General features: G+C 44.7%; 1 protein-coding gene across 13 annotated transcripts in view; it reads left to right on the top strand.

Moving 5' to 3' along the window:
• CEP350 (centrosomal protein 350) overlaps positions 1 to 13,468 on the top strand; it is a 78,313-nt gene extending 64,845 nt beyond the window's left edge. For all 13 annotated transcript variants that reach the window (XM_075096916.1, XM_075096923.1, XM_075096925.1 and 10 more), the window contains 4 exons: positions 499 to 900; positions 988 to 1,134; positions 2,284 to 2,406; positions 9,458 to 13,468. In XM_075096916.1, the coding sequence (XP_074953017.1) occupies positions 499 to 900; positions 988 to 1,134; positions 2,284 to 2,406; positions 9,458 to 9,622 (837 nt within the window). In that variant the 3' untranslated portion in view covers positions 9,623 to 13,468. The remainder of the gene's footprint in view (positions 1 to 498; positions 901 to 987; positions 1,135 to 2,283; positions 2,407 to 9,457) is intronic.
• The last annotated feature ends 5,785 nt before the right edge of the window (positions 13,469 to 19,253 follow it).

A 19,253-nucleotide genomic window follows, 5' to 3' on the forward strand; every position in this document is an offset into this window, starting at 1 on the left:
ATCTAGGACTTGGCAGTTCTGCTGAAGATCCCAGTAAACCGGTCTGCTTTGCCATTGATCTCAATATATTATCATCACAGAAAGCTTCAGCCCATTTCACTGCTCAGTCACTAGAACAGCCATCACCTGCTAAAAGCTTTTAGGCTGTTGATTTAGATCTGAGACTGCTGGTAAGTGCTGAAAAGTTGTATGTCATGCTATCGGTTTTTAAACCACTCAGCCTTTCATAGACAGTTAAACACTAGGACAGACAGTGGGCAGGGCGCACAGTCTTTTAAGCTCTATAGGAACCCTCTGAAAGCATTCATCAGGAGTGGTAGAAACCCCAGGTATCTGAATCAAAACCTTTCTAGTTTTACTGTGGGCTATTTAATTTTTTTTCTAGAGTATTTGTGCATATATTGCTAATTACATCAGTAGAGCATTTACAAATATAAGTTGAGTTAGACAACAGTGTGACATCACTTTTATATTTACTCTGTGGCTCTTAATTCACAGGAGAGTCCAGTGTTTGGTGCCAGCGGTCAGGAAGAACTTGCCAAGAGACTGGCAGAGCTGGAGCTCAATCGGGAGCTCCTGAGTGTGCTGGGAGATGATCAAGACTGGTTTGATGAGGACTATGGCCTGAGTTCCCGTAAGGTCCAGCAGAAGCAAGCTGAGGAACCAGCAGTGCTGCCCAAGGTGGAACCACAGAAAGTGCCGACAAAGCCGTGTGAGGAGCCTTTGGCAGTGCCTCACACTGCAGTGGAGGTGGAAGGTATGGTGCATGCAGCAGCTGAGGAACTCTGGAAACTGAAAGAGCTAGGTCATGATCTTCAAAGTTTCAGCCTTCATACAGATCTAAGTAGTACCCTCAAAGAGCAGGACACAGACATGATAAACAAGCAGGTTTATAAAAAGGTACAGTCTTCAAGCATTTTGTTCTTGCCCTTCTAATGTTTACCGTGAACAACAGAAGCCTTAACTTCTACCTCTTTCTTCGTTAAGGTGGTATTTGATTTAACAAGAGAGATCTTTGGGGAAATCTTCGCTGAGGATCCTAATCTAAATCAGCCTATTTGGATGAAACCATGTAGGATCGCATCTGCTTACTTTCGCCGAGTAAAAGATCCAAATGATCTGGGTGAAATCAAGGTAGGGATGTCATGCAGGGAAAGTGAGATGAAAAATATTATATTGGCACTTGCCTGAGTGTTAAAGATCTTAACAGGTATAACCAGCAAGGGATGAGGTGAGAAGAGAAATGAGATTACAAACCTGAAAGGGAGTGTGTCAAAATGGTCCTTTCATACTCAACAGATTTGCCTCCCTGTCCTTTTGGCTGGTACTGGTTGCTTTTAAACCTCAGTCCTCTGTGCAGAACTGCCAGGACAACCTTGTCGTACAAAATTGATATGCTGACAGACTGCTGCTTTAGCAGATTTCAGTGGAACTCTGTGTGGGTATATTGGCATGATGGGTCCAACAGTAGGGTCAGGCCAAATGGGATGAGTTGGATTTTTTTACTCAGACACACCTGTGTCAACCTCACTGAGTACAGTGGGAGTTGCCCAGAGGGACCCAGAATTTGACTGGTGAGGACATTGTTGTATTAGGCAAGCCAGAGGAGGTATCTTGTTATTAGTGGTAGTGCTCAAGAAAGTACAAAACCCCAAAAAGCTAGAGCCTGACTGGACCTAGGGTAAACTTGCAGGGCTGGACACTTGGGCAAAAAAACTTGTCTCCCCAAAAGCACGCAACAAAGAACCTTCCATACAGCTCCTCAGGACACAAATGAAGATTTCCACCTGTGCTGTTTCTTCTGAAATTTGGGGGGTGGTTTGTCTTTTGATTAACCTGCTGAAGATACTATTTCTATCTTTTCTAGACAGTTAACATGCTGTATCTATATCACTTAGTTGAAAGGACTTTCAAAAGCATGTGGCAGGGGAGAGCAGGGGTACAGGACAAGGACACCAAACTCCAACCCTGATTTTCTTTAATATCCTCTCATAAAATGAATTGTCATACTGTTTAATGGAAAGTTTCTGTTCTCAAGATTGTTACAGCAGCAATGTCATTTCCTTCCCCCTCCCGCTCCCCTTCTGGATTTAATAATTGTTCTACCTGTGTAATGCTGCCTTAGAGATTTTCACTGTAACTTTCTTGCATACACCATATGTCTCTTAGCTAAACAGAAAACCATTACACATTCTATAATGTGACATTTTAGGGTAGGTACTGTGTGCATACATTTAATTTCTTAGCTCAAATGTGATAAATCTTGCCTTTACTGTTCTGTAGAGCTTCATTGCAGCTGAAGTACTGAAGTTGTTCAGCCTGAGGAAGGAGCCTAATCACAAAACAGACTGGCAGAAGATGATGAAATTTGGGCGGAAGAAACGAGACCGAGTGGATCATATACTGGTCAGTGGATGAAAATAAGCAATCATGTCAGATACTGTCCACCAAACTGAAGTGTGACATATGATTGTATTTTTCAGTGTTCAGTCATGCTGTTTAAAGAATACAAAGTGTGTATGAGGTTTTGATAGAAGGTGTTTAATTTTAGAGAGCACCCTACTGACAAAAACAGAAGTCCAGTGGCAGCGAAGTAAGGTGACTTGAGTGAATTCTTTATTCATGCCTACTGATTTGTCTGGAGTATAAATTTGCCCACTCCCAAAAGTTTTTAATTTACATTGAATTTATAGAATGAAACTGAAATATCTGACTGAAAGGAAAGTAAACTTTTTCTTTGGGAAAGGAGTATGGTTTTCTTCTTTAAATGTTTTTATTTCAAAGTAATATTGTTTAACTGGAGACTGTGATACCGAGAACTTAATAGACCAGATCTGCAACCTTTCAGTCGAATCTGGTAGCGAAGCTGTTGGGTTAGAACAGCAAAAGACTTTGAAGAGACAGTATGTGGGACATGATAATCCATAGTACAAGGTAACCTGTCTGCCGGATGGTACCCACAGCTAAGCGTTTCCTCAAAGCTAAGCAACAAGTAGGACTTCTGCTCCTGTAGTACTTGTCATAAAATAGTGAATGCAGCTGCCACTGGGGCAGAGGCAGTTCAGTGCTAAAACTGCATAAGGTAGAGCATGTATGGCTGTGTATTAGTTTTTGAAAGTTATTTGTTGGCTTGTATTGCAGGATGATTAACATCTTTATTGGCTATAATGATAGTGAAGGTTCTGCTTGGGAATATGAGCTGTCATTAACACTGTGCTTCACTTAATTATACCTGAAATTGATTCCACACACGTATACATATAAGTAACTTTGAGTCATCGTCGTATGGTCTTTTAATTGCCCATCAGTGGCAGGTTTCCAACACAGGCTTTTTCTCAGGGATTTAATTTTAATTGTATGTAAATAGAATATCTATGTATAGGACCTGCATATCCTAGTATGCTTGATTCTGGGATACACTTGTTTCTGGGATATGGAGGCTGCTAGAGCATGCACAGAAATCCGTGAGAGAACTAATAGTACAACCATTATGCTTGTGTACCAATTTCCTAATTTCTTTGAACCATACCTGGAAAGAAAGATTCTTGACTGGAAAAAATTGTTCTAGGTGAAGGCATCCAAAGTGCTTTAGGTGGAACAAGTTTGAAGTTCAGATGATCTGGTCTATGATTTACATGCAGCCCCAGACATCAAAGATTAATGGAGCTCTGACAAACTTGGCTTAATAAATAATGTGTGTAATTTTATTTTGTTCTCACAAAAATATAGAAATAAAATATTAGCTGAAGCCTGAGAAATAATTCTGTGAAGACTGCAGCATGCCATGCTTTAGGAATTGGGTAGTCTCAGTGGCATTGCAAACAAATTTATACTGTAATGTGAGACACTATCAGGGAAACTTCTAACTGAAAACCTGAGGAGATAGTGTTCAGTTTCTCTTACCTTGCTTTATTAAAATCTCAATAAAACATGAAGTATCTAGATAGCTTTCTCTGTGCCCTCGTCAGCCTCCAACTTGTGCTTAAGGTCATGAGTTCTGTGATAATGCAAATCCAAGGTCTTAAGTGGATATACAGGTCTGTGCAAGATCTGCTGCCTGTCCACTAGTAACTCACGGTGTAGCCCTAAACTGAGAGGTCAGTTTTGGAGTTTTCCAAATTTTGTTTAAAGAGTATTCAAGTAGTACAACACAGTAGTTTCCTGAAAAAGGAGTGAAGACTTCTTTGGTAGGTTTAGTTGCTGTAGAAGCTTCTTTAGAAATTACAGTTGAAAATGCTTTGTTCAAGTTTTTGTGAAGACTCAGCCAATATACACCTCTTGCATTATGCACGGGATGTCATGTGCGTACATATAAGCTGTTCGATTCTCCACATACTTTTGCTGCTTATAAAGAGCAAAGACTGTTAAAATAAAACAGGATCTTTTTAAAGCAGAGGTAAACATTCTTAGGCTTCTGTTATTTGCATTTAAACTTTGAGCACAGGTCCTTCCCAGTTTCTTCGTCTCCCCTTCAAGTAAAACTAACCTTCAAATGAAAACATCCCTTGATAGTTTTCTGTTGAGACAACTATGTATTTTTAGTGACTTTGAGAGGATTGCACGCATCCAACTGTCCAATGCTGGCTGACCCATGAGCTAGGCGTGACTAAGGGCGAGAGGGTTTTTGATATAGAGGAAGGGGATTCTGTTGTATGCCTTCTTCTGCAGCGTGTTAGTAATGACTGTCAAATAGTGGCATTGTGTACCTGGATAGTTGGGTGGCTTCAAAACCAGGAGCCACAGCTGTTTGCTCAATTTCATTTTATTTCTTCTGAAGACACAGAAGCAAGTGCCAAGCTATTCTGCCCATTTTAATCTCTCCCTCATTGTCCCTGGATGTGTCCTTCTGGGTTTATCATACTAAACCCAATTCCCAGTGGTTCTTGACTTCACCAGAGGTTCAGCCTTGTGGGGAAGAGGCATAACAGCAGAAGGAGCCTGTACTGCACTGGTGCTCTCTGTGATGCTGGGTTCTATGGGTGACTGCAGTCAGCCATCACACCTGCTGGGAATTAAGGGGAGAACAGGATGGGTTTAGTCCTTCGCCTCCTTGCTCTGCCTTGATCTTTGCTGCTTCCCCCAGTCACTGCAGCTTTAGTTGCATTTTTCACTTTTGTCTGTGCTTTTCCAGCATTGGCACCAATATAGATAGCCATGTTTTTCTGACAGTGACAGAAAAACATCTTCCTCTTCTCCTTTTTTGCAGCACTGTTAACTTTGATCAGGCATCTCTGTTCTCAGAAGGCATTTGTATTGGGATTTCTTAAGAGAGATCTCTGATCTGCTGGATAGTTGCTGCAGTTACTAACATTTACAGCAAATCTTGGCTTTCTGTAAATGAGTACAGGAGGTGCATGTTTATGAAAAGCTACTTTGTTTAAAATCAAGTTAAAGGAATGTTTAGGTGATTGCTTTCTTTTCCTCATGTCCCTTTGTGTTGCCACCTTTATTTCGTGTATGCTGTCTGTGCTCTGTGGGAGAATCTCAAATGTACACGTAGACCGAGGTGCCACATTTCAGTACATCAGGGCTGCCTGCACCTTTCAAAACCTCTTTTTAAACTACAGCAAGCACCCTCATATCTCCTTATTTCAGTTCAGGTGCTAACAATAGACTGTTTCCACTCCTTTTTTTTTTTCCACTTGGGTCTTCAGCCAAAACTCCTTGTGCTGATCTGTTTGCACAAATTCTGCCATTGCTTTCCCTGCCACTCCCTCTTCCCTTTTGTCCAGAGCTTCACAAAGCAAAGCTTACCGGATTCTGCCAAACCTGTGTGTTTAGCTTTTGCACCTGAGAAACCTGCCAACCGAGTGCTGAAAAGTACTTGATCTTCTGACCTGTTGCCTTCTGGGCTAGAATGTTTCTCTCCATGCAGTTTTGAACTCTGCAACAAAGCAAAGCTGTTCCAATCAAGCTGGCTTGATTGGAACACCTGCTTCTGTGGTGCCTGAGATCTAAACCCAAGGGGAGTGCAACAGTAAGAGAACTGAAGCCTGCTCATATGCATAGTCGTGGATCTTAGGATTTCCAGGCACTCTGAGAGTGAAAGGCTGTGAGAATGCACCTGCCTGCCTTCCTCCTCTGGCATTCTTCCAAGGCAGTAGTTTATTTCTGGATTTCTGTACTTTTCAGTCTCCAAGTGATCAAGTTACTCCTTAAATGTAGTTTATTTTGCAGATATTCATGGTTTTGAATGAGAACCTGCAGAAATCAAAATTTACTAATTTACTTTCTAAAGTTTCTTTCAGATTATATTCTTCTAAGCATTGCTTTTGGGTACTGTGGTATTTATTAGATGGCCAGCAGGATTATCCTACCTCATTATCTCCTGATTTTTCTTTTGTGTGCTTGTCCCCTTCTTTCTTTGAGTGTTTAAAAAAAAAAATGACCAAACAAAACAAAACACACAAAAGCCATACTACATGGCCTTCTGCCTTGTGCCACTATTTATCTTTTTCTGTAGGATGGAATTCAATTTCATTAAAACTGTGTTTTTCCTGACTTTGCCCAAATGCAGTTTCTCTCTGGTATGGAGAGCTTACTTCCTGGTATCAAATATGTAAAGCTTTACTTTTGTCATGAGAATGTCCAAGAACTTAAATGCTGTGCATGTACTGAAGACAATGCAAAGCCCACTTCTGTGAAAGCCACGATAGTTCCCAAATATAAGCAAACTGTCTCCCTTGTTTAGAAGCAGTTTGTTATAATACAACAAATGGATCAAACATTTCCCAGACAAAGCAGTTGCAACCGCCTTGGCTTAGATGTCTGCAGCTAGAGCTGCAAAGCCGTACCACAGTTTCCACATGTGTTCTGAATACACTATAAACAAGACTTGCCTGCAGCTGCAAATTGCACATTCCCTTAGTTTTCCAAAAGTATGCTCAAGGACATCCTCCTAATGCCAAAGGAAATTGTGCACTGTGCCTCTGAGAAAGAGGGGAATGATAGAGGCAAGAGAAAAATGAATCACCGATACTGTTTTTCTTTCTTGATCTTTCTGCTGCTATTTAACATCCAGCCTTTCTCTGCCTGGATCAAGTTACCTTGTCCTGTCCCATTCACCTGTGTTTCTTTATCACATGACTGATTTATTTTATTTTATTTTTCCCCTCCCCTCCTGGAGCACATTGTTGCAGATGAGACAGAATAAAGAGCAGCTTAGTGTGGATCTGGATACTGGGGTTTGTTTAAGGGCCAGCGAGATCAGAGCTTTTAACCTGCTTGATTGTTTTACTCACTTGCTTCCCTCCACCCCCAGTGTTACGTTCACTAGGTCTCGACTTCTTCCCAGCAGCGAGGCTACTACTGGCCTGGGTGGGTCAGGCAGAAAATCCCATCAGTTGGTGGTGTGCAGCTGCTCCCTGTTACCAGTCTCTGATGTCATCAGTCAAGGTCCCTGGGCATTCTCTGGCATTTGTCTCCACCTACCTCCTTCACCTCCAAGATCTTCACCCATTTCCAGGATCTTTCCTCCAGTCAGGATCTTCACCGCCCTTTGGGCCCTGTTTTCTTTCCCAGACCACTTCTGCTTTTTGGGAACCTTTATCTTTGGCACCACCTCTTCTTTTCATGACCCCCATCTCTTGCTTTTCCTCATCTAAATAGACTGTGACACAGACACACAACACATGATCAGCCTCCATATTGGTGCTTCTATCTTATGCCTCTCTATTGATAGGAGGACTGGGAGGATTTGGGACATGCTGCTGTTGTCTAGTCCAGGGTTTATCAAAATTTACAGCCAGCACATATCGGTTCCAGGGAGCAAGCTTCTGCTTGAGAGAGAGTTCAGAAGTCTGTTCCAGACATTCACCCACACACAAACTTACACCCAACTATCTGCTGCTTGTTAGCATTCAATTTAAATTATTTTTCACCTGTAACTCTCCTTTTAAGTTTGATTGCCAATATTGCTGCTGCTTCCTTATTAGTTAGAAGCATAATGAAGCCATTAATACCTCATCTTTGACAGCCATATGGAAAATAAGAGTGCTGGCTGTGGTAGCACAGAGGCTTGTAAGCAGGACTCTTCCAAAGCTGTTTGCAGGATGAGATCCCTGCCCCTTTCCCCAAGCTCTCTTGAGGGAGGAAGAAAGGAGCTGTCAGACTGAAACGCCATGTATAACTGAAGCCTTATGAATGGCTACAAACCCTGAAGCGGTGCCGGTTCCCTGGGGTCCCCACAGCAGCCTGTTCTTGGGCTTCACACTGTGTTTGGGTTATTGAATCATCATTATGCTGCAGCAGCTGTCACCTTCAAAACGGAAAACTTTCTGGGCGGTTTAGCTTCAGGCGAAAGAGGGAGAAGGGGGTGTTGGGGCTATAGCTCTTGCATTCTTTAGATCACGGCACTGGAACATAGCGATGCTGGATTAGTGGATTTTCAGTATGTTTTAACCTTGCTTTGGCAGTGTCTAGGTGTCTGGCCCACTTGTCTATGTGGACAGTATAAATGTATTTTGAATTCAGAGTGTAGGATTTATGGTCAGAGGAGCTTTCTGCTAAAGCTGAGCAGAGAAAGAGCTTTCAGCAGGTTTTCTTTGTCATTTTAAATGAGTGATGTTTGCACCCACTCCTTCTTTTCGCAAAAGTTTGAGCTTTGTTAGGATGTATCTGTAATACTGAACTGGTCAGTTAGACAAATTTTTAACAAGTTTAACAGGAGATGTCCAATTTGGAGAGACTCTCAGTAAGACTTGATTTGCTGAATAAAATCAAATATATTTCTGTCTGTTACTAAAATACCTATTTGCCAGTGATAAGTAGTAAAACAGGGTTTTGCTAACAATTTAGGAACAGAAGGAAATAAATACTCTTTGACTTACTCTTTTATATGTAATGGTACAAAATTCCATTTGTAATAATGCTGTGAAACCCAACAAAGCATGGATTATTCCATGCAAATGAGTTGTAATACTACCATACAACACATGCTAGCATTTTATCTTCCTATACAGAAGAATTGGAAATGTTAGTTATTTCCTTTAGGTTTTCTAGTTCTTATACAAATAAACTGAACTGCAGTAAAGTCTCTTCTTTCTCTCCTTCCCCTGTTCAAGGCCTTTGCATGATTTCCTACCAGTTTAAACTGCGTGGAATCAGCTTCTTGCAAATCCACAATTAGGGACTTTTTTTTTTAATGAAGCTTCTGCTGTTGGCCAAGAATATCCCATTAGCTGAGTTCTTTCAAGTGAGAAACTTGTGCAGGAGTATGAAATCCTTTAAAATGGATACTACAGTGAAAGGTAGAAAACATTCATACAGTGAAATAGCCTGGTTCAAAGAGATCTGTGCTCATTTTGCTATTCCAAGCATTTCCTGTAGTCTCTTACAAAGGGAGATAATGTTGTTGGTATATGCACACTGTTTTGGACTCTAGAACTTTGCAGGAGATATTTTCCTAGAGCAACAGAATTGTAATGTTTGTTTTGCCTTTTCCTTTCTAACCTCCAAGGTGCAGGAGCTTCATGAGGAAGAAGCACAGTGGGTGAACTATGATGAGGATGAACTGTGTGTAAAGATGCAGTTGGCAGATGGGATCTTCGAGGCCTTGATCAGAGACACGGTTGATGTACTGAACCAGATAAATGAGAAACAGCGGAGATTGCTGCTTGTCTGACAGTACTGAAAATAAACTTAGACCTGCGTAACCACTGAGTCATGGGCCTTTCTGACTCCTGACATACTCTCCACCCTGCAAGCGCTGCTGCTGGACTTCCACATGTGGGGTTTAAAGGCAGTTCAGATGTGATTAAAGGAACCTGAATTTGCATCCGCTGCCACTAGAGACCTCACACCGGATTTATTGTTTGGAACAAGCTGATCCCTCACTCAAGGCTGTACTGTGGTGTGCTCAAGACTGTTCGTGTGCCAATACAGTTATGCCACATAACTGTCAGCAGCTGTCTGGGGCCCCAGCCTGGGGCTTTGACATGTTCAGCTTGTGCTCTGAAAGGGTTGGGTTGAGTTGGGGTATTGGCTGCTTTGCTGGAGCGGTTGTCAGCCATCAGTACTTGTTGTTAGTAATGTGAGTAATTTGGAGAAGAAACGGTTTGGTCAGGTTTCAGTCGTAAATGGAGACTTACCATACTGAACAGTGTTATAATCTTAACACCTCTTCTCCTGCAGCCCTAACAATGTGCATCAGTTTCTTTTGCTCCAGAGCCCATTTAATTCCCTTCTCTGTGAAGCTGGTTTTCATCTTTCTTCTGTGATGTGGTACCAAGTGTGGTGCCAGCCAGTCCAGGGAAATTACATGATGTTGCTTTCTGCATTCAAGTAAAGAATTCCTGCTGCTTTTCCTGTGTAACTTGCTTCAGTCCTGAGGTGGAGCAAGATAAAGGCCGCCTAATGTCAAGCGTGAAACATGAGCCCATGGACAACTTTCCTCCTACCATGTAGCACTTCTCTTCCTGGAGCACCACCTCCTCCCAGATAATGGATACTCAGGATTTTCTCAGGCATGAGGCACGCAGGAGTAGAAAACGTTTCCTTCAAAAATTTGGCCTTCAATTTCTCAGCTTCCTCCCTTTACTGTCACCTAAAAAATTGGAGAAGCGTTACTTGAACAATTGAGAGAACAGAGTGTATTCACCAAAGAAAGTGGTGTCTGGTGCTTGACTGTCTGCATGTTTTGTGCTTGTGGGTTTTTTATTTATTTCCAGATAATTTATTAAGTGGGTTATAGGAGAGTGTCCTGTGCAGTTGGCTGCACTGTGACAGCTGAACTTGAGAAAGCATCTGTTCTGGAAATTTCCAGAGCCCTGTATTCTTTGCATAAAGCCTCCAGCTTCTTGAGACCAATACGGGGGGGAAGGTAAGAACCACCAAACTTCGGTGACCAGGGGCTGGAAGCAAAGGCAGAACTAGGAATGGACCTTTCCCACACCTGGTTCAGAGACAATGGAGAGTTGAGGAGACTGAGCTCAAAAATGATGTGAAACTTCCTGCCATCCGTGTCCTTCCTTTCCCAGAACTTCTAGGCCATGGGTAGCTGTTAGTGGTTGACTCAGTGCTGGGTTCAACTGCTGCGTCCTTCTGCTGAGCGCTCGTTCCTAACCCATCCCTCCCATTCTTGTGTTTTTCTTGGAGGAACACAGACAATTTGGGGTCGAAATGTTGATGCCTTAATAGTGGATGTCCCTGTTTGCCAACATGGGACAACCCAGAGGAGAGTCACAGTTTTCAGACACACTGGAGCGTGGAAAGACACTCTGAAGACCTTGGAGGTGCCCCAAAGATGCTGCAGCCCACAATAGGCATGGTGGGGAGATCTCAACCATTTCATTCATTTGCTTGGTTCTTGGGCTTCCTGCTATGCATACCTCTGCTACTGCTCGATCTTGTTTTCTCTTTTCCACTTTTCTTTTTTGACAGCTATCATTGGAATATTTGCATTTTGCACAACGACATGCAGCTGGTAATTCTTCAGGGACAGCACTGGGAAATGTTGGCTTTGTCAGAAGTCCATGCAAATTCTCAGATGTAGTATTGCCAGCACCTCACTTGTGAGTTAATGGTGAGCCATATTCATGGGAGCTTAACGAGTGGAAGAACAAGAAGGAGGTCATGGTGTATAGGAACACCTCCAATGGGCATATGTGTGTCTGTCCTGCAGTAGTGGCCCTTCTGGCTGGCTGGAAGTCAGATGGTCTTGATGGAGCATTGTTCAGCTCTTTTTCCTAAGTGATTCACTTGTCTACATAAAATGTCATGATGATGCTGAACCAGGAAACACTCAAACGCTTAAGATGGAAGCAAACTAAAGCTGCTGCATTTAATCAGCATGGTGTCACTCATTGGGTCACCGCCTCAGATTCCCTTTCCTGGGTGTACCTTCTTCAATAGCCAGGATTGCTATTTTTATAGGTAGCAATTATGGAAAGAAGGTGGAAACCTGCAGTGTAGATTCATAGCTGGAGTATCAGAGAGACTAAGTTAGTTTCTGCTGTGTAGATACCATGGCCAGTGTTGAGAAGGTTGCCCTGCATCCCTGAGCAGGGAGAAGGTTGGCCTGCCAACATACCAAGGACCATTGGAGATCGTATGCCTGTTGTCTTGCTGGCTTGGATAGCACTAGTTTAGTATCCTCAACAGAAGTAGCACCTATTTTTACAGCTGTGTGGGTAGAGGAAGCTGTGTCTAAGTAATGGCTTTATTCCTTTGCAAATGTCACCATTTATTTTTTGTAGCAATCCTTGCTAGCAGCAACCCTAAAAAGACTTGAACGTATGTGAATTATCTTCTCAGTACCTCAGGTGTGTTGAGTTACTTCGAGTGTAAACTCAAAACCTCGAGGGTGTTGAGTACTTGTGGACTGCCGATTACCGCGATGAAGCAGTGGTCTGTCTGGGTCGTGGCTGGAAATGAGAAGGTATGGGGAAGCCTGGAGCCTCACAAGCAGAGGCTGAATTCTCTATTTCTATCCTCTCCCCAACCTTCCCATTGTAAGAACAAGATTACATCTCTGGGTCCTGGTTATCTTGGTGCAACCGTATTAGAAGATTCAAGGCTGAGACCCGTAAGCTGCTTGGGGCAGTGGCTGTTATCGCTGGGGGGATGCAGTTCCCACTTGAGAAGGATCTCGGTGCCAGGTGGGAAAGCCCAGGCTTGTGAGGACAAGAAGCGCGAGTACCTCTCTCACAGCAGGATGCTCCCTGAGCCGAGCTGTGGAATATCAGTACTTCTGCCTTTCAGAAAAGGCTTGTTGCTCACAAGGTGGAACGAGGGATTGAAAAATCCTGTCTTGTTCACTTTCCTTTCTTGAAAAAGTGGCCTTAGCTTTTTGCAATACTTGAATAAGTGTGTACCTGCAGAAGATCTTCAGTAGCACAGTGATAGAGACCTTTTAAGCGACTATTCTGCAAGGAACTGCCTGCAGTTCTGACTTTCATATTCCTTTGCTACCTTAAGAATATTAGAAAAATAATTTTCAGCAGAGAAACAGTTGAGTCTTAGAAGGTATTCAGTGCATCTGAAGTGTTTACAAATCAACTAAAATGGAGAAAAGCAAACTATTGAACTTATTTGTAATTTAAACATTAAATGCAAAAATATATACAGATGAAAGAGGAATACTGTAATTAACTTGCATTTACTAGTTTTTTCCTTGACTTTGCAGAGCCTTTTGATATACGTTTGCAAAGCTGCCTTTTGGAAGGCTCCATCTCCCTGTGTACTGTATAGTGGAGATGCTGAAAAGAAACCCATTTACTGTGTATGTGTAAATAACCTGATAACTTGGTTTTTGGCCCAGTTTCAGCTAATGTTCACATCCAGAGTGGCTTTGCACAGTAGACAGACTCAAGGATGTGGAGGGGTTTTGTGGGTTGGTTTTGGTTTATTTTGTAATTAAGAGCTGTAAAATAACCAGGGTGGTCCCTGTGTACACCAGTGTAAATATCTTTGGTAACTGAAATGTACTTTAAGAGAACAAAATCTGTAAATAAACTGATTTATAAATTAATCGTTTTCTGGTTCTTTGTAAAATTGAGCTTTATAATTACCCAAATGGTTGCTACTTCTGAAGGTGTCCTGGAGACTTGTCCCTTGTACGTTCCCCTTTCTGTCTCATGCTGTACTTGGGATGCCAATCACAGTCCACAAAAATCTCATTAGAGTTGCCTTCATTATAATCATAACATTATTAGAATATTTTTATTGTTAAAGTGGAGTGTTGATAAAAGCAAAACCAAAAAATAGCATTGCGTGATCATTGCAGGAGTGCACCTCATGATCTGTGGGAGAAAAATTACACCTTGCATGTTTTTATTTAAAATAGGTTTTTAAAACTCATTGTTTAAAACATTTGGGGGGGAAAGCTATTTTTATGCTGAACAACAGTCTTGGAATTAAATTCTTCAGAGCCTCAGCCTTGTTTTGGAGCCTTCAGTTAGGCTCCTAAATATATAGCTGCTGTTACCAGCGCTGATCGCTTCTTCACTGAGGGGCCAAATGTTGTTCCCTGGAAACTATGTATCGGTGGAACTTTCCTAAATCTTTGCTGTTTCCTTTCCAGAAAAAAAAAACCCAGGCCCACTTTAACATGTGGAAGGTCCCAGAGCTCTGTAAGAGGACGGCTGAACAGCTGTGGTGCCAAACCGCAGGTTTGTGGGCACGTGGCGAACGAGTGGCAGCATGAAATGTGTAAGACAAAGCATGTTTATTGAGTCTCCTCAGCGCCTACAGCCACTGCTGGTCCTGTACCTCCTCTGTGGTTTGGTGACGTTTACTACCATACAGCCCAGCAGAAAAGGCTTTGCTTTCCATTTACTACAGATGTCTTCAAAACTCAGTGTTGGTCTTTCCGGCTTGGAGGATGCTGTGTGGCAGCCTGCTCCTCACCGCTCTTTGCCTGGGAGAGGCGTATGCATCAACCGGGGGGGCCTGTGTGAACAAAACCGTTGCAGGGCTTTGCGCTCTGCTGAGCAGTTCTTTGCTCTGCTTTTCCTTAGCCAGAGGTATCTCGTCCTGGAGGAGGACTTGCTGCACTCGGACTTTAATTATGAAAGCAGCTTTGCTGCAGTCCCGCGGTGCCAGCGGTGGGGTAGGAGTAGTGCTCAGCGGAGCATGCTGGGAACACCATCCGCAGCCCTCGTACAGACAGAGAAGCATGTTGCAGCCCTCTGAGCTTGGGAGGTTGAACCAGCCAAAGCGCGACAGTGGGTCATTTGATGTCCAAAGGGCCGAGACAAAGTGGTGCTGCATCCTCTGTGCTCTCATTACCGAGCAGCAGGAGAGCATCTGTGTCACTGCTTTCCTTGCCCTGCAGCGATTTTGCTCTGCGAGTCCTGTATTTTTGGACAGTGATCTACTTGCAGCCATCAGCATCCGTCCCTGGAATTGGCTTAGAGTGCATTTCATGTTGAAAAAAAAAATTGATTTGTGCTTCTCTGGCTAAAGAACTGGCTTCCCTTTAAAACAGCTCGAGCAGTGGGAACGCTGCCACAGCGCTCTGGCGAGTGACACAGCAAACTGCTGCATTGCTACTGCTGTCCTTGCCCAGGATGCCTAGTAATCAGCTTGATGAAGGCTCTAATTTCCTCATTTGCAAGTCTACATTGCTTCACTTTGGCACTGACTTTCTATGGTGGTGTTTTTGCAACTCTTCCCAGAACCCTCAGAGCGCAGTTGCCTTCAACAGCCATTTCACCCGTGGACCTGGTGAAACTCCCGGGTTGGGCAATGGCAGGCAGCCACCTTCCCTATGGCACGCTGGACTGAGTGGGTCTGTTTTGGTGCCACCCGCTCCCAGGTGCCTCCCTAGGGAGGTGGTGCCAGCTGCAGCTGTCCCATGTCCTAAAATGCCTGGCAGAGTGCTGGAGCACTTGAAATGTTGACTCTGCTCCAGATATTGCTGCGCCCTGCTTAGCACAAGAGCTTCTGCAATGTCCAAGCTCTCATTAACACAGCCCTAAGAAGAAAAGAGCCAGTGGGGAGCTGATGAAAGCCAGCAGCTCTCTTCAGCGCACAGGAAGGAGAGGAGGGGGGCTGCTGGCCGCTGGCACCCAGCCCAGAGCACAGGCTGTTGGTGGGCAGGAATGTGGATGAGATGTAATGGAGTTTGAAAACACAGGGTGCTCTCCAGGATGCGGGTCCTGTGGGGGAGGGACCCTGCTAGGTCTGGAAACTAGAGCAAACAAAATGTGTTGCCCCAGCCCTGTGCCTTCCTGCCTCTTCCCCAGTAAGATCCAGCAGAGGTTTTGGGGAAAGGAGAATAGAGCTGTTGGGAGGCAGCAGCTCCATTCCGGAGGGTGAGGGTTGGGCAGGAGAAGGGCACAGCGGGGAGATGCCTTCTTTTGCCTGCCGAGCATGCTACGTGAGCATGGCCTGGTGCAGGTCTGCTTGGTTCTTGCTCTGAATGTCTCTCTTGGCTCTAGTTTTCTAGCCCTTTGCTCTAGCTCTGCAAGACCTGAGTTCCCTCCCCAGTGTTGGTTTCACATGGCTTCCTCTTGGAGGATGACTTGTCTGTCACCACCCCGTGAAATCTAGGCTGACTCAAACTAGGGTCTTGTCTGTGTGTTTGCTGGAGACGGAATTAACGTCAGTTCTGGGGGGTGTCCCAGAGATTTTATTTTCTTCCAGCAAAACAAAGGAGGATGCAGGGTATCCTACCTTTCATGTTGCTCCGCTTAAGGAGCTCACCAAGGAGCCTGGTCCGGTGTCCATGTCTGGCTGCGTTGCTCTGCGGAGGCGATGGAGCCAGTGCTGCTTGGTGAACCTGAAATTGGGCACACCAGTCCTTGGCAGGTGAGACCTTGCTTATATCGTGGGACTACTGCCACAGCAGGAGAGGAGTGCTCCATTGTCATCCATGTGGTATTCTCAGTTTCATGCTCTGCAATTAAACCAGCTGCTAAATAATGATGTGGCAAATCTGGGCGGTGTGGCCCGATCTGTTCCTGGAAGCTGGGCAGATGAGCTGGAGTGGAAAACATCTGCTTAGTGGATCCGGGGTCACGGTGATGATTTATGACTTTAAGTAGATCTTAAATTTGCAGGTAAAATGTTTCCTACCCAGACATACCAAAGATGACACCAGTCCCTCCCGGCTCCCCCCCAGTCCCTCCAAAAAGAGCAAGGGCTGTGTCGCTGCCATCCTTTCGAGTGGGGATGAATCAGCAGAGGGTGAATAGCAGAAAGGGGCTGGTACTGCTGTAGTCTCTCTGCAGACACAAACTATGTGAACACATTCATCACATCCTGAGAATGCACCCCGGATTTTCTTTTACGTCTATTGTTATTACAGGCTGGTTGGGCTTGAAAGGTAGAAATCTAGTGTATCCGACCAAGCCTGTCTCACATAGTCAGCAATTCCCAGCTACCAGTGGGGGCTATGAGGGGCTTTCCTGGTCTTCGTGTGAGCCCGGCAGAGCTGATGCAGGGTGTGGGAAACAGTTCGGGTTTACATCCACTCCATGCATTATTACCTGTCTCGGCAAAGCTGTGGAAGCTGGCAAGCTTATCACGCAGGTGCTGCCAAAGGTCTGGTCTGAAACTATGTCTCAGCAGAGGTGTGACTGGTGCCACCAGTGAAAAAGTGCCACCTGGATTGGAGTGTCCCAGCTGACTTCAGCCAGCTGGGAGGTAACAGGTGGCACAATTTTAACTCACTCTCTGAGGCTGTTTGGAGATGTGAATTGGGGAAATTGAGCTTTTTCTTCTATTTAGAGAAGGACCACGCTTTAAGCGGTGCTGTGCTCCAGGTTGAGGAGGGCTTCATTGAATTCATGAGATGAGAAAAGCATGGAGCCTCCTCTGCAACTGGTCATTTCTGAGATGCTCATAGGGGAGTTGGGTGCAAACTTCTCTGAATGGCCTTCAAAACGCCAGGGCCAGGTGACCGGGTTGCCATGATTGTATCATGAGTCTTGCATTGGTTGCATGTTTTTCTTGGAGTCAGTTCCTGGAATCACACAATTAGGTAGGAACGTGTTAATTTTCAAGGAAGAAAGTCCATTTCAGGATCTCCCTGTCCCTGAACCTTCACAGCCGAACAGAAGTGAGAAGGCAGTGGGCTGGCTTACCTTTACACTTTGAGCTATCGGTGTTTTGCAGCCAGAGTCATGCTTTTAAAAATGACAGTAGAAACCTTTCCCCAATTTCTGAAGCATGTTCAGTAGTCCTTTCCAGCACTTCAGGGGCTGAACACATAACCCTACTGCTCCTGCTCTTTCCTTGTCTCTTCTCTAACGCAGCATAGAGGCGATCAGAGTATTTCTTTGTGTCTGTGAAAATGATCCATTTTGGGTGCACAAAACAAGTTCTGCAGGGCTTAAATGATTTTGGCAAGATCTTAGCAGCCTTTGAGGCTCTCAGCCTGTTGGTGTTGCCCACACCTCATTGACTTCAAGGAGATTCCTGCTGGCTGTTAGTCTAAGGAAGGAGATTTGAGAGCTGATGAGCCTAATGAACTAAAGCCACCACTCAGGTACTACCCAGGGACTTGTGCAGCACGGGAACCTCTACAATGGTCCTTAGCCCATGGCCTTGCTACAGGGGAGTGAAGCACATCTCTTCCCAAAGTTAGGGATGCTGAGCTGGGTGCTGAAGGCTTTTCTGTGCAGTGCAGCTGAAAAACAGGTAAGTTCCTGAATGTGCCATGACAGCCTAAAGCTGGGCTTTAGGGGTGGCTGGGGGCTCAGCAGCTGGGTACCCAGCACCCATACCCTGTGCTTTGCTGCTTGCAGGCTCTGCTAGCAGTGAAGGGGTGCAAAGCAAGAGAGGACAAAAGGCAGGCAGTGCTGGGAGGGCATTTCCAAAACATCCCCAGACTTCTACTGCTTGATTTTTTTTTAAATATTTTTGAATTCATCAGTTATTCTCAAATCCATCTTACAATGGGTTGTTTCAAAAATGTCTGCTTCTTCTTTGACTTTCCATGCCCATGCCCTGTCTCCAGGCTTTCTGCAATGAAAATCCAGCTCTTCCCACTTTGAGGCAGAGGAAAAGCCTCATCTCTTGCCTTCCAGCAGGGTTAAAAGGAAAAAAGGCTATTTGGGCAAGTCTGTGCCTGGAAAGCTGCACACCCTGCCAGTGAAGGAGGCTGTTCCCCAGGCAGCAATGGGGATGGGACGTGCCGGGCTGGCGGCAGGGTCCTTGGCAGCACCCACAGCCCTGGATCCCGGGGCAGCCGGAAGCAGGAGCATCCCCATCCTGGGGCTTCCAGGGATGAGCAATGGCATGGCTCACCTCAAAAGGAGCCGGAGCCCCAGGGTGTGGGCTCTTGCCCATCTGCCTTTGAGTTAGATGCTGCTTTTGCACCTTAAAAAGGATTCAAGGAATTTGGGCTCCCTGGGAGGGAGGGGTGAGCTGGATGGGGAGGATACCGGCAATTATGCTGGTGCTGAGCACCTCTCCTTTGTTATGATAACCTAATCCAGCTGACAGCTGACAAGGCCTTCAAATAAGGACTTTAGCCCAGGGTAAAATAACGGTGATGACATCCCTAAGCACAAGGACTTTTGTCTTTTAGTTGCTAGCTGGATAAAGACAAGCAGCAAGGTCTCTGGCAATAGCCAGGGACCACCTTACAGAGCAGCTGTGCACAGGCTGGGCTACACCTCTCTCCCTCCTAGTTGGACAGCAAGGTGTGATAATCCCTTAAGCATTTAATTACAGCTGGCAGGGCTGGAGCAAACCATCTTCTGCCCTGTTTGCATCAGACTGGACCCACAGGTGATGCGGGGCAGCAATCCCACAAGGGTTGTGTCTGATGGGCTCTGTTCCCTGTAGCCAGGCCATCTTGGGGA

Source organism: Phalacrocorax aristotelis, chromosome 6 (genome assembly GCF_949628215.1).
Source record: "Phalacrocorax aristotelis chromosome 6, bGulAri2.1, whole genome shotgun sequence".
In the NCBI taxonomy this organism is placed as follows: domain Eukaryota; kingdom Metazoa; phylum Chordata; class Aves; order Suliformes; family Phalacrocoracidae; genus Phalacrocorax; species Phalacrocorax aristotelis.